Genomic DNA, 13,221 nt, shown 5'->3' on the forward strand with positions numbered 1-13,221 from the left:
TTTTTTTGGAAATTAAGAGATCTTTAGAGCTGAATTTTAAGTGAAAAACATTTGAAGATTTGTTCCCTCATTTTTATTAAACTGTTTCATTTAACAATATTTTAAAAATGTCATCCAGTTATTGAGGAGGGAAAAATCAGCCTTATCTTTGTAATAAGTGCAGATGGATTTACAGGGAATAATACTTTTATTTGCTTCCTTATACTGAGTCTGTGAGAACCTCATTTGACTAATATTTGATCTAGCAAGAATTAAAAAAGACCAGAAAAATAAACACCCAAACATGGACATTGGGAACAAAAGAGGCTTTGAGAACATTGTCACCCAATTCCGTCTTCAGCATGAGCCCTACAAGCAGATCTGTTCAGGTGGCTCCCAGAACCGTTTCTTACCGTATATCAGTGAAGCTCCACAGAAGTCCAGGGAACCACCTGTGCAGATTTAACTACAGGTTTGGGGCAATAAATTGTATGTAATTCAGATACTTTGATAGGCATGTTAGAAAAACTTTAGAGGGTTTGAACGTTATTTTTGATCTTTGTATTTACTTTTAAGAGGGTGCCTTTTTAAAAAAAAAAAATATATATATTTTTTTGTTACTCTTGGTTTTAAATATCCTTACCTTAGATTAAGCTGCAAGTTGATAGAGCTTGAATATTCTTTCCACTTGGTCAGTCTGGATTCATTGACTTATAAATGACACTCTGATTATCCCATAGAGGCTCACAGCCACCACAGGAAGCAAGCAACGTAGCAGACTGTCCATCATGTCTCAGTACCTCTGCACTGTTCAAAACTGTTTCACAATTCCAGGTCGAGCCTTTGTTCCGAAACCAGAGGTGAGTCATCCTTTGTGCGTTGACTTTGCTAGCAGGAGATACATGCTACAGTTTCATCTAATTCTTTATAGTAACCGCAACTTGTACAAAAAGGACTGATCCTGAGAGATGCTTAAAGCCATTGGAATGAGTGGGAGTTGAGGGCACACAGCACCTTTCATGATCAAGGCCAAAAGCAATGTGGACCTGATCCTGAAAAAGACATAGCCTACTGTATTTCTGCAATCAGAGATGAGTAATAAAATGACAGGAGGCATGGAAAGTCTTCCATACGAGGAGAGCTTGAAAAGGTTGTGACTGTTTACAGAGGCGATGGTATAAAGAAGTTAAATAAAAGAACATGGGAAACACTCAGTGAAATTGAAACATGGTAAATTTAAAATTGATAAAAGGAAATATCTTTTACATCACATAGAGTTAACCTGTGGAACTGACTGTCACAAGGTATCACTGAGGCCAAGAGTTTAGTGGGACTCAAAATCGGGTTAAACATTTATGTGGATAACATTCACAGTGACATTAGATCTGATATTTTTAAAGAAGGGATACAGATTGTCATGTTTCAGGGAATAAACAAGCCACTAAGTGAGAGGGTCAAGAAAATTGTTCTGCTATGGATAAGCTATTCCGTAATTGTCTACTTTGATGATTCTTGTATCTTGCTTTGGAGCATCTGGTACTAGTCACTTCTGAAAGAGGATATTGGACTAGCTGGATCTGCTGGGCCAATCAGATTTCCCTTCTTTTGATTAATTTTTCTCCTTTAAATAGACAACCTTTATTGATGGAATCAGATCAGTGCTTCCACAATTAGAATGGTACAGTTTTGAGAGCACACAGTTTTGTACTTATACTTTTTCTCTGAGGAAGATCCTCAAAGCAAAATACATTATATGGGCTCTATACCACTTTGTACTGCATTCATTAATGCTGAACAGTGACAGCACATTGATTCTAAAGTTTCATCCAGCAATAAACATCTTTGTGGGAATCAATAAAATAGTTTTAAAGTATTTAGTGACAGAATATGAAATGAAAATATTCCTTAAGCAGATTAATAGCCAGTGAGCAACTGTAAAACATTTGATTGGGATATGAGTGTACTTTATGTCCGGACTTAATACACTATGAGGCGGTAACAACCCCTCAGCACTGGTGCATACCTAATGCATTTTCCTTATGCATTAACCTTATTGGTGGCGGCAAAACAGTTCCCCAGCACCGCTCTGCATTTGATCTTGCTGCACTAGTCAATAAGTTCAGATGGCGTAAGCCCAACAGGGACAGACAGCCGCACGGACAGTCCTCCTCCGATACCCCAATAGAGATTTTAAAAGGTCTCCTACCTCTATTGTGGCGCCATGGGGTTTAAAGGGGAACGGTCCGCATCAGTTGCCACTGTCTCAGCAGGCGTTGCCATCCTGGACGAGCCCCCAAATTGTCGGAGAATAACACAGTTCTTACTCTTTTGGTAGGGTACAGCAAAGTCAGATACTTTATTTTATTTTTTTAAGCAATTGCATAAAGGGAGAGAGTGCACTAGGACACATTTTATTAATGCTTGGCAGTGTTTTGCAGATTTTACAACTGCTTGGGCACATTTAAGCCCCCCTTTTTTTTGATTGTTAGCCAAGTTTTAGCTGTGGGCAGTGTCCTTGAATGGGGCCAGCGCCTTATTTTTGGACTGAGGTTGCTAGCTACTTTTTTTTTTTTTTTTTAAGTTTTGGCTTTTTTTAATTTATAAAAGTAACTTTTACTTTTTATTTATATATATTTTTAATAATGAACATTTATACATTGCCATTATATCGTACATTCGTTTTATTATTTAATGTATGTTATATACATATTTTTTTTTTTTTAGTAAAATAATTTATATACAGAGCTTTGGCGCAACCAGCCAGGACAAGCACACCTACTTTTGAGGAGTTTACTTGGTACAACCTTTGGTGTTCAATAGTAGGTTTTTTTTTATTTTTTTAATAGCTTTTTGGCTAGAACAGGGGTCGGCAACCTACGGCACGTGAGCCGATTTTTGAATGGCACGCGGCTGCCTGCCGCGGTTCCGACCCCCAGCCGCACTCAGCCCCCCCTCCCACCGCTCTCCCCTGCTGGGGCAGGAGGCAGAAGCTTCGTCCTGCAGCAGCCAAGCTCCCCCGCTTCTTCCCCCAGCCGTGATGCAGCCTGCTTTCCTGCCCCTCCTCCTCTCCTTCCCTGCGCTGGCCCTTGCAAAGGGAGGGGGGAAGGAGTGGCAGCATGGCTGCTCCGCAAAAGCCCCGCGGCCCCGCTCTCCCAGCCGGAGCTCCAGCCGGCGCGCAGCAGCCCCGCGGCCCATTGCTAAAGCCGGCCTTGGGTAAAGGAGGCAGAGAAGAGGTAGGGACTGGGCCTTGGGGCAGGGGGTGGAACAGGACATATCCCTTCCAGCCCCCTGCCATGAGCCGCTCAGGGCAGGGGACTGGGAGCACCCCCATGAACCGAGCACCCTAGCCCTCTGCCCTGCACCCCCCCACACACCCAGCTTCTGCCCTACACCTCCACACACACCCCAGCCCTCTGCCCTTACCCACCCCACCCCCAGCCTTCTGCCCTGCACCCCCCACACCCCTCCAGCCCTCTGTCCTGACCTCTGAAGCCCCCCATGCCCCCAACCTTCTGCCCTGCACCTCCACACGCCCCCAGCCCTCTGCCCTGACCTCTGAAGCCCCCCACACCCACCCTTCTGGGAGGGGGTGGGGGGCTTCAGAGGTCAGGCCCCACTCAGCCCGCTGCCGGCCTAGGTGAACAGAACGCCAGGCTGGCAGCGAGCTGAGCGGGCTGGTGGCCTAAGATCAGCATTTTAATTTAATTTTAAATGAAGCTTCTTAAATATTTTGTAAACCTTGTTTACTTTACATACAACAATAGTTTAGTTATATAATATATAGACTTATAGAGAGACACCTTCTAAAAAACGTTAAAATGTATTACCGGCACGTGAAACCTTAAATTAAAGTAAATAAATGAAGACTCGGCACACCGCTTCTGAAAGGTTGCCTACCCCTGGGCTAGAAATTTGAGGTAGCCAGAAGGATTCCATGTGCAAAATGGGGAGTGGGTTAACCTTTTATGTTTTTGCTTTTAAAGACTGTTGGTATGCAAATTTTAACAACAATTTTTTTTAATTAAAAGATTTGGCCAATGAAGTTTTTTTTTTTATTTAAGCAAATGTATTAGTCTTTAGTATATTACATTTTTTTGATTTATTTAAACATTTTGTATTTTAAGTTGAATAAAATAAGTATTTGCTTTTTTTATTTAATATTTTCATAGAACAGTAATTCAAAATTAAATAAAATTAAACAACAATTTTGGCCACAAGACAAACACCACAAGACAGGACATAGAACACAGAAATAATTTTTATTGTGCCAGTAAATGCAAGGTACGTTGAATGCTGTTTAGCTGGCATTCGTTTTTTGTTTTTGTTTTTTTTTATTTGAAAGACAAAAGAACAGAGGTCTACCCCTTTTGGACAGTCAGTCATTGCTTAAAATATTTTTTTTTATATACAAATACTTTTGTTATTTTAGGCAAAACACAGGAATTACCCCATATTTTTTTGTATTTGTTTTATAGGCAGCCCAGGTTTTAGTGGCTTTTACCTTATTAGTTAGATAATTTGCATTAGTACAGATGCTTTTTGGCTTGCTTTTGGATTTAAAGCTATTTACAGCTTAAAGATTTTTACTTAAAAAAAGGACACACTTAACTTTTTTAGACTTTTGATTGCCTTTTATTTTTAACTTTTGCTTTTAAACACATAGTGATTTGAAAGAAAACATTACTTATAGTGCCCCTTAGAGCCCAATATGATTTTAATTAAATAGCATGGTAAGTTTGCATTTTTTTTATTTTTGCTATAATATATACTGCACATGTTCTGGGGAAAATGCACATTTTTTATCATTTAATTTTTATAACACTAGTTATATTAATTTTTACATAAGGTGTAACTTTTTTTTTTTTGTTTTTTTTTTTTTTTTATTAAAATTTTTTATTTGCTATCTGTTACCCAAAAACAAATTTAAATGTTTTTTATTTTTTTGGCTTTGATTACCCTGCTGCAGCCTTGTGTAAATAATATGTAAATGTAAAATGTAGACTAAAGTCTAAATAAATAAAAAAAATTAAATATCAAAATGACCTATGTATCAACAAAATGCAGCTGTTGCTTATTATTGTCTGTAACAAAAGGTATAAATGCTTGCTGAAATTGTTTACCTGTTAAAAAAACCTGCCTTAAAAAAAAACAAACCCTATGTCCTAGTGCACTCTCTCCCTTACGCAATTGCTTAAAAAAATAAATTATCTAACTTTGCTGTACCCAACCAAAAAAATAAAAACTGTTATTCTCCAACATGAGTAAACATTTAGAGAGAAAGTTTAAAAACAAAATATCAGGAAAGTGATCCTCGGGCATAAGGGGGATGCTTAGCTGCAACAGAGCATTAGTGAAACTACAGTATATAAATCAGTCTGATCAACTCCCAGTTCAGCTGCTACAGTGCTACTCACATGCTGTTCAGAAATATTTTAGGGCTGCTCAGTGTATAGCAGCATTGGAGTAAATTGAGGCTGGAGGCAACTGAGTGAAGCACTACCACTGACAAGGCTTAGAATAATGCAAATTATTAATGTTGTCTGATGGCAGTGGGGAAATCTGTTTCAATAAGTGAGTATTTTCCCCCCTCTTCTTATTTCTAAAGTAAACCATTCTTTTGGACTGTGATTTGAAAACTGCTTACTGAAAATAGCAAGGTCTCTTAACTAAAGGAAATAACTGATTTAATGAAATATCTATGCATATTTCTAAAGTTTGTTGTTTTAAATGTTTTACAATCCCATTCCGAGGGATGAGCCAGAGCTGGTCACAAGTTACCCTTGTGAAATCCCAGTCCTTTCCGTAACAATGTATTGGTATATCAAAAATTGTCCTGTAATGTTGAAGAGTTTTTAAAGAAACCTCAAGCAAATGACACATCTAACATTGCCAAACAATGGAGTTTTATCAGTACATGCCAAAATGTTGGAGCTGGGTCAGTTTGTTTAAATATATTTTGTGACGGGTTGGAACCACACACTCTCTCTCTCTCTCTCACTCACACACTCTGCCACTGCCACCTGATGTGCTGGGGTTTCACTGAGCCTGCCTGCTCCACTAGCCGAGGCTCCCTCTCCCTCTTTTACTGAATCAGGCTTTCCGGCCTCTGGCAGCGCGCACACACAGGTAGGGACGAACCAGCTGTAGAATCACACAGAGTCTGCAAGCAGCTCTCTATGGGGAGATTCAGGTAAGAAATTGCCCAGCACTGAAGTGCACACCCCCTCTGGGTTGTAAACCCAAAATAATATTGTCTTGCGCTGTATAGAGAGAGCTGCACAGTGCAAGCTCATAAAAATTTGCCCTCTCCCTCTGTGATGTTGCACTTCATATGTTTTATGAAAATGTTTCAGTGTGAATATCATGTAACTGGAATATGCTTCATGCAAAAGGTCTCTTGTAAGGTATCATTACAAAGCTTATGATCTACTGAGTGTGTTCATCCTATTTGTTTGCATGTATTATTTCTATGTCTGGAGTTAGGAGAATAAGATATAAACTTGTATTACTGATGTAAACACATTAAGTGGAAGCCATTAAGGGTCCTTCAGAATCAATGAACTGTGAATGGGTTTGTTTACCTGCAAGCCTTCCTGTGTTCTTGTAAGCCAGCCCAGGAAGAATGGTGGAATCCATCTTAAACCTGGTGCTTTTCCATTTAGAAGGAGGAGTGGGGATCCAGAGAGACAAAAGATTCCCGCCTCGTGCCAAAGCTATAAAAGGGAGTGGAAGAGAACAAAGGGAGGTCCTAGTTGTGAGAGAGCTCCTGCTTTTCACCTAATGTGCCTGTTGAACCTAACAAGGAATGTACCGGGGAAAGGATTGGGCCCAGACTAGGAAGGAGTCTAGTCTGAGAAAGAAGCTTATTGGAACATCTCTGAGGGTGAGATTTACCTGTATTCAGTTTCTTAATGTATTAGGCTTAGACTTGCATGTTTTGTTTGATTTTGCTTGGTAACTTACTTTGTTCTGTCTGTTATTACTTGAAACCACTTAAATCCTACTTTTTATGCTTAATAAAATCACTTTGGTTAATTAATTAACCCAGAGTAAGTGATTAATACCTGGGGGAGCAAACAGCTGTGCATCTCTCTCTATCAGTGTTCTAGAGGGCGGACAATGTATGAGTTTACCCTCTACCTTCTCTTGTAATTTCATATCCCAGCAGAAGCAGCTCAAGGGACAGTACAGGCAGCCTGAAGATAACAGGGTCGTATAAAGTACCCCTGGGGTCAGTCCTGTATCCTCTCCCCTTCCTCCCAGTGGGAGATCCCCTGAACTGCCAGAAAGGAAGGGGAGACAGACCAGTACTTCTCAGGAAGGAGGAGGGAGTTCAAAACTCTGGCCAACTTCTCTAACTCGCCTGCAGAGCTCTTCTGGAGAGACTGCTCTCCCCTGCCTTAGCCCATTTCTAGGTCTTTGTCTGTCTTTGTCTCCTCTTTTGGGCTGCATTGTTTTTCCTCCAGCCTTGTTGTCTCCCAGATTCTTTGCTCTTAATCTTCTCTCCCCCACTTGTGTTCTCCCCGCCCCTGCATTTCCTCTGCATCTTGAGCCTCTGTGTGTCACACATTGCTAATTACGCTCAAAGCTACCTGGAACTTCTTACTGCCAGCATGGAGAAAAGACTACGGTCAGTCAGGGGCACTAAACATCTACAATTATTTTTTTAAAGACCTGTTGTTTTGTTGGCCATTTACTCCCTCCAACTTTCAGTTTTTATAAAGTAATATCAGTGAGTGCTAGCTCCCTTTTATAGTGGTAATGTGTGAACCGAGAGCAAATGAGGAAAACCTAGAGCTGGGGCCAAAATCCCAACTTGGTGCTGGTCATCCCCTCCTCTCCAGCAAAGTTGAGGGCATGGCAGCATTGGTGTACCCAAAACTGGGGCTACTGCAAACCAGCCTCCTGAATCAGGTAGCTGTAACAGGATCCCTGTTGCTTCCCACTCTCCTATGTTAAATAGAGCTTCACCACCTGAGAATCTGGCTCACAGAGTGTCGATAGGCTGTTAGCTGGCAATGGGTTGATCAGAATGATGTCCTGTAATCCCCTGTCTTTCTCTGATTAGTACCCTTCAAAAAAGACGACATGCTTAAAGTTAAGCTTCTATTTATTGAATATTTTTCTCTAAACTAAAGCAAATAGTGACTATTTCAAGAGCAAAAGAAACAGAAATCAGCAGACAAAAACATTGCAGCTATTTTTCACACTCCTTTTGCCACATTTTGCTTTATGACTCCTGCTGTCTTGTAGATTTATCCTCTAACTTCTTGCCATGATCCTTGAGAGTTTGACTACCATACAACCTTAATTAGATACCAATACTGGATGTGGAGCTGCTTTTTTTTTTTTTCTCTTGGAAAGTTGTTGAGGCGCTTGTTGTGAGTTAAACAAAAAGCTCTTGCTTAGCTTTTGCATTGGTAAATAAGGAACTTCTGATTCTTCTATATAAGTAGCCTTGGCAAAGGAGTCTCTCTTAGCTGCTTATGTAACAATTGGAGTCTTCCGTTTTGCTTACAACATGCAAATAAATATTTTTTGTGTCTTTCCCAAGACTTCTTTTTTGGTTCTTGTTTTCTCTGGTGATTTTTAAAAAATACTGATTTAAATTTACAGGCTAGAGATGCTCCTGATTAAGTACAGGACATGCAACTAAATTTGACATGCAAATATTTTTGAAACAATAATACCTTAATTAATCAGTTCTCCAGAAAAATATAGGTGTTTTAAGAAAACTATACACCCCTAAATGTATATACTTTTACAACATAAACTCAATACAACTGTCTTGGAGTGTTGCGGTGCACTAGGCCACTGTCCCTAAGTAACTTTGGCTTTTTCAGTTGTGGTTCTGGCTAAGTCTGCACCACTGAATTACTGCTGATCTGGCACAGTTGCCAGTGATGGTACAAAACAAACTGCTTCATAAAATAGGGAGAAAATTCAAATGCTCACTGTTAACATATAATATAAGGCAAGTTCTCGTAACTTAGAGCTAATGGATATATGATAGACACTGTCATTGTGTGTACAAAAGCATTTCTCTCTTTATAAAAGCCCATAACAAAAGATTAAGCTTCACTCCTTCCACATCATTCAGATTTGTCTTTATTTGATGCTTACTATATTAATCTATTTTATACTACAGTTCTACCATAGTATTTTAATGATTCATGAGCTAATAATCTGAGCACTAAAAAGCTGTGTAAGAATAAACAAGACATATTCTAGTACCTGACTGAATTGTGAGGAACTTGTCCAGAGTCGTATCCCCAGACATTCAAACCTAGGTCCACTCCTCTTTTATCCCCTCACTTATATCAGCAAATTCACATCGTTTTTTTTTAAACATCTAGGACAATATTTGACATGAGACATCTCCTACAAATGTCCAATAAGTTCTGCATGCTGGAAAGAAGGTTCTGAGGCTTTAGAAACATTCACCAAGTTAATTAAACTGACAAAGTACTTGTAAACTAAGATGCTGTCATTGACCACTGCTGTATATGGCATATTGCAGTGGGTTTGATCCATTGACTTCAACGGGTGTTGGATCAGGCTCTGTGAAATTAAATTTTAAAAGGGCCAAAAATTTACAGGGTTCAATAAATAATGAATAAATAACAGAAGGTGAAATACTCCATTAGTTAAAGGCTAGTGGTTTGCTTTGTAGAGGAAGGAAGATAGAAGTCAGGGAGGGTGCAGATTTTTCTTGTGCCTAAATGTGTAGCCAGTGGGTTAAAGCTTCCAAGTATTTCCTCAGTCATGATGACACTTCTTTTGTCGTGTTCCTCCTCAAACCGAACAGTTGTTGTTTGGTGGTAGATTGCCAGCAGTTGGAGACTGCCTAGTAGACATTTCTTTTAAAATAAAAAATGGAACCCACAGCAGGTGGGGATTTTTGGGGGCCATTTTTGGCAATATCTCAATGGCAGCGTTAGCTCTTCAGCTCCTGATATGCCGATATACAATGTGGCTGCATTTTTTAAAAAGAAATCTAGTTACCATGGCAGTTGGGAGCTGTAAATGAAAGGCAGATGTGGCTGTGATTAAAAGCAATGCATGGGGCTTCACATAGAGGGAGAGTTGGTTTTGTTTGTGCCATAATTAAAATGAAATTCTAAAAAATAAATAAATCACAAATTTTGGTACAGTACTGATATCCTGTATTTGCTGAATAGATTTCGTTTTGTGTTTAACTGTCTGTGCTGTAACTAACCATTAGTTTAATTGCACTGTTTGAATTGGTTCCTTTCTCTTCAGTAAATTTCAGTTGGAAAGCCAAAGAATTTGGTTTGAAAAATCAGCAAAAAAAAAAAATGCTTGCAGCAGATATTTATGCTTTTTTTTCTTACAATTTTTTTTCCTGATTTTAATTACAAATAAAAATACCTTGTTAAAATGTAATTGCAGCCTTGACATTAAGAACAGTTAAGTGTTGTTTTTTAAATCTAAAGTAAACAAAAAAAACCCAGCTGATAGACATTACTATATTTACACATAGTCCTTCAGGTTGTAGCCTGCATTGTTCTCTTGCTGTGTGGCTGGGAACTGTTGTTGCTTAGTAGGGTAAATCCATGCTCCCTGCTGCTTTTTAAAACAGGATGTGCAGAAGATCACACCTGCAATGAACAGAAGTCCTGCTGAAATGAATCCAATATAAACAGCTCCTCCGGGTTCATTTTTACTGCTCTCTGGGACTGTTGGGTCCATAAAATTTGAAATGATCTCTCTTGTGTACCAGGATGTTGGTACCAACTCAAAGATTCCTGCAAGGATGAAGCAGACCCCTCCAGCAGAAGAAGTGTAGCTTTTGGTGTCCTTGTCCCCTCCCAACTTTGTGCACTTCATTCCTACTGTGGAGATGCAAATCCCAAAAGCTGATAGGATGCAAGACAGGACCATGGTCGTCCGTGCAGCCTGGATGTAGACAGGGAGGGATAGGACTGAATATTTCAGAGTGCAGCTAAACATCCCGGTGCTGTACCATGTGCAGTCCATCCAGAGCCCTTGCATCTGTGTTATAGCTGTTATGATATTTGAACCCACGTCTGCATTTACTTTCCAGTTGGGCAGTAAGGTGGCTGTGATGGCGCCGAAAACACCCAACAAAGCTAAAATAAAAGCAAAGAACTGTAGACCTGCTGATGCCATGATGATTATCTTCTGTCACCTTTTGTCTGCCCGTTCCTCTTCTGTTGTAAACGTATGTAGCTGGCTGATAGCTTCCCAGCCAAGGCTGTAGCCGTCTGTGTGTGACAAAAAAAGGAGGGGAGGAGAAGGGCAGGGGGAAAGAAAGGCGAAATCAGGAAACAAAAAAGCTTGCATTTAAAATAAGAGCTATCTGAATGAGTATCTGAACGTGACCCTGCAGCAGATGAGAAGCCTGCAGAACAGCTGAGCAGCTGTACACAAGGCACTTGAACATAAACGTTTACAAATGGACAGTGTTTTAGAGATCGATAACAAGAAAGAGCTGCCCTTTCATATGTGACTAAGCCATGAGCTAAAACTTGCTCCACCAAAGTTATGTTTAATGGTAGCATCCAGATCGTTGGCTTATTAGGCAAAGTGAATGCTGTATATAAAATTATAGAATTTGGCAAACATACTGGGGGACAATATATTTTACTCTTCAAGTACTTGACCTTAATTGTGTAATAGGAATTGGCATATAGCTGTTAATTGATTTTTTTAAAAATAAAAATATTGATAACATTTTCTATTGGTTCTAAAATGTTCTTGTTTAAAAATAGCAACCACTCTTGTGTCTAATAATACTATCACTGAATTACACATTTTTGGGGAGGAGCGAAGAGACGGGTCAGCTTCATTTAGAATATATTTACAATTAGGCTATCATTTGTGTAACCCTTTTCTGAATTTTCTCTTTAGTCCTCAGAGCACATGAAGGATTTTAGCAGCAGTTTTATGATTGTCAGCACAAACAAATAATGATTGCACTGCCATTCAACTGATCTGTCAGTCTTAGGTTCTATAGAACATCTGTTACTGTTGGATCTGTGGTATTTCTGTGACATGAAGAGATTCCAGTCAGTAACTCTTTGTTAAATCTAGTTTTAGGTGCTGAGTGCCATCAAGGCCTGGTGACTTTGGGAGCCGAGGCTTCTCAGCACCTTGCAAGATCATGCCCTAAGTCTCTGCCTTAAAAATCTTTCCCTAAAATTGAAGCTTGATGTCCAAATAAAGTGTCTGGCCGAAAAACAAATGTTTCCCCCCAGTCATTTTAATATTATCATTTACAATTGTTTTTATCATAATAAGAAAAAAGATCAGTTCTTAGTGACTTTTGAATTTATTCATCTCCGATCACTATAGGGTTGCCAACCCTCCAGAATTGGCTGGAGTCTCCAGGAATGAAAGATTAATATTTAATTAAAGATTATGTCATGTGATGAGACCTCAAGGAATATGTCCAACTACAACTGGCAACCCTAGATCACTAAGACTGGGAGAAAAAACCTGGGGTTAATTTACAATATAACCTTTATTGTATGCAGTGTTGTGGCTGTGTCGGTGTCAGGATATTAGACAAGGTGGGTGAGGTAACATCTTTTATTGGACCAACTTCTGTTGGTGAGAGAGACAAGCTTTTGAGCTGCACAGAGCTCTTCTTCAGGTCTAGGAAAGGTACTGAGTGTGTCAGTGTGACACACTCAGTACTTTTCCCAGGCCTGAAAAAGAGCGCTGTGTAAAATCAGAAGCTTGTCTCTCTCACCAACAGAAGTTGGTCGAATAAAAGATATTACCTCACCCACCTTATCTCTCTGATACAACCTTTAGGCTAGATTCTGCTACCTTTATACCAACTGTACCATAATCTGTGGTTTATCCCATCTAGATTAATATGGCTTGACCCTGTGCTCACGGAAGTCTGTGGCAAGGCTCATATTGACTTCAGTAGTACAGGATCAGTCCCAATGTGAGTAAGAAGGCCAGAAGACTCCCTTAGATATTTTTAGGGGGGGGAAATCTAGCTACTGAGGTGGAGATGGGATTATAACTATGCACATTCATCTGGAGAGAAATGATTCAACAAAAAAAATAATTATTTTTACAGGTGGAGTTAATGTACATTAGCCTGATTAACAGATTAGCTACATCATCTGTGGACAAAAGCCTACAATTAAAAACCAAACAGTTCTAAAAACAGTATAGTCCATTCAGTGAGTAATAGGCTTTCATTTAAGAAGAATCTGTTTCTCTTTCCCCCCCCCCCCA

At 39.5% G+C, this 13,221-nt stretch overlaps 2 protein-coding genes across 4 annotated transcripts in view; one reads left to right on the forward strand and one right to left on the reverse strand.

The window, feature by feature from the left end:
* Positions 1-13,221, forward strand: part of TFB1M (transcription factor B1, mitochondrial) — a 52,282-nt gene that overhangs the window by 23,966 nt on the left and 15,095 nt on the right. For all 3 annotated transcript variants that reach the window (XM_026649750.2, XM_026649749.2, XM_026649752.2), the window contains exon 6: positions 720-839. In XM_026649750.2, the coding sequence (XP_026505535.1) occupies positions 720-839 (120 nt within the window). The remainder of the gene's footprint in view (positions 1-719; positions 840-13,221) is intronic.
* CLDN20 (claudin 20) lies at positions 10,474-11,133 on the reverse strand. Its single transcript, XM_024201598.1, has one exon. The coding sequence runs from the start codon at positions 11,131-11,133 to the stop codon at positions 10,474-10,476; it is 660 nt and encodes a 219-aa protein (XP_024057366.1).

Source organism: Terrapene carolina, unplaced genomic scaffold (assembly GCF_002925995.2).
Source record: "Terrapene carolina triunguis isolate 2854851 unplaced genomic scaffold, T_m_triunguis-2.0 Scaffold85, whole genome shotgun sequence".
In the NCBI taxonomy this organism is placed as follows: Eukaryota; Metazoa; Chordata; order Testudines; family Emydidae; genus Terrapene; species Terrapene triunguis.

What these genes read in the sequence shown, in the direction of transcription:
- CLDN20 (XM_024201598.1), bottom strand. Translation starts at nt 11,133, where the DNA reads ATGGCATCAGCAGGTCTACAGTTCTTTGCTTTTATTTTAGCTTTGTTG.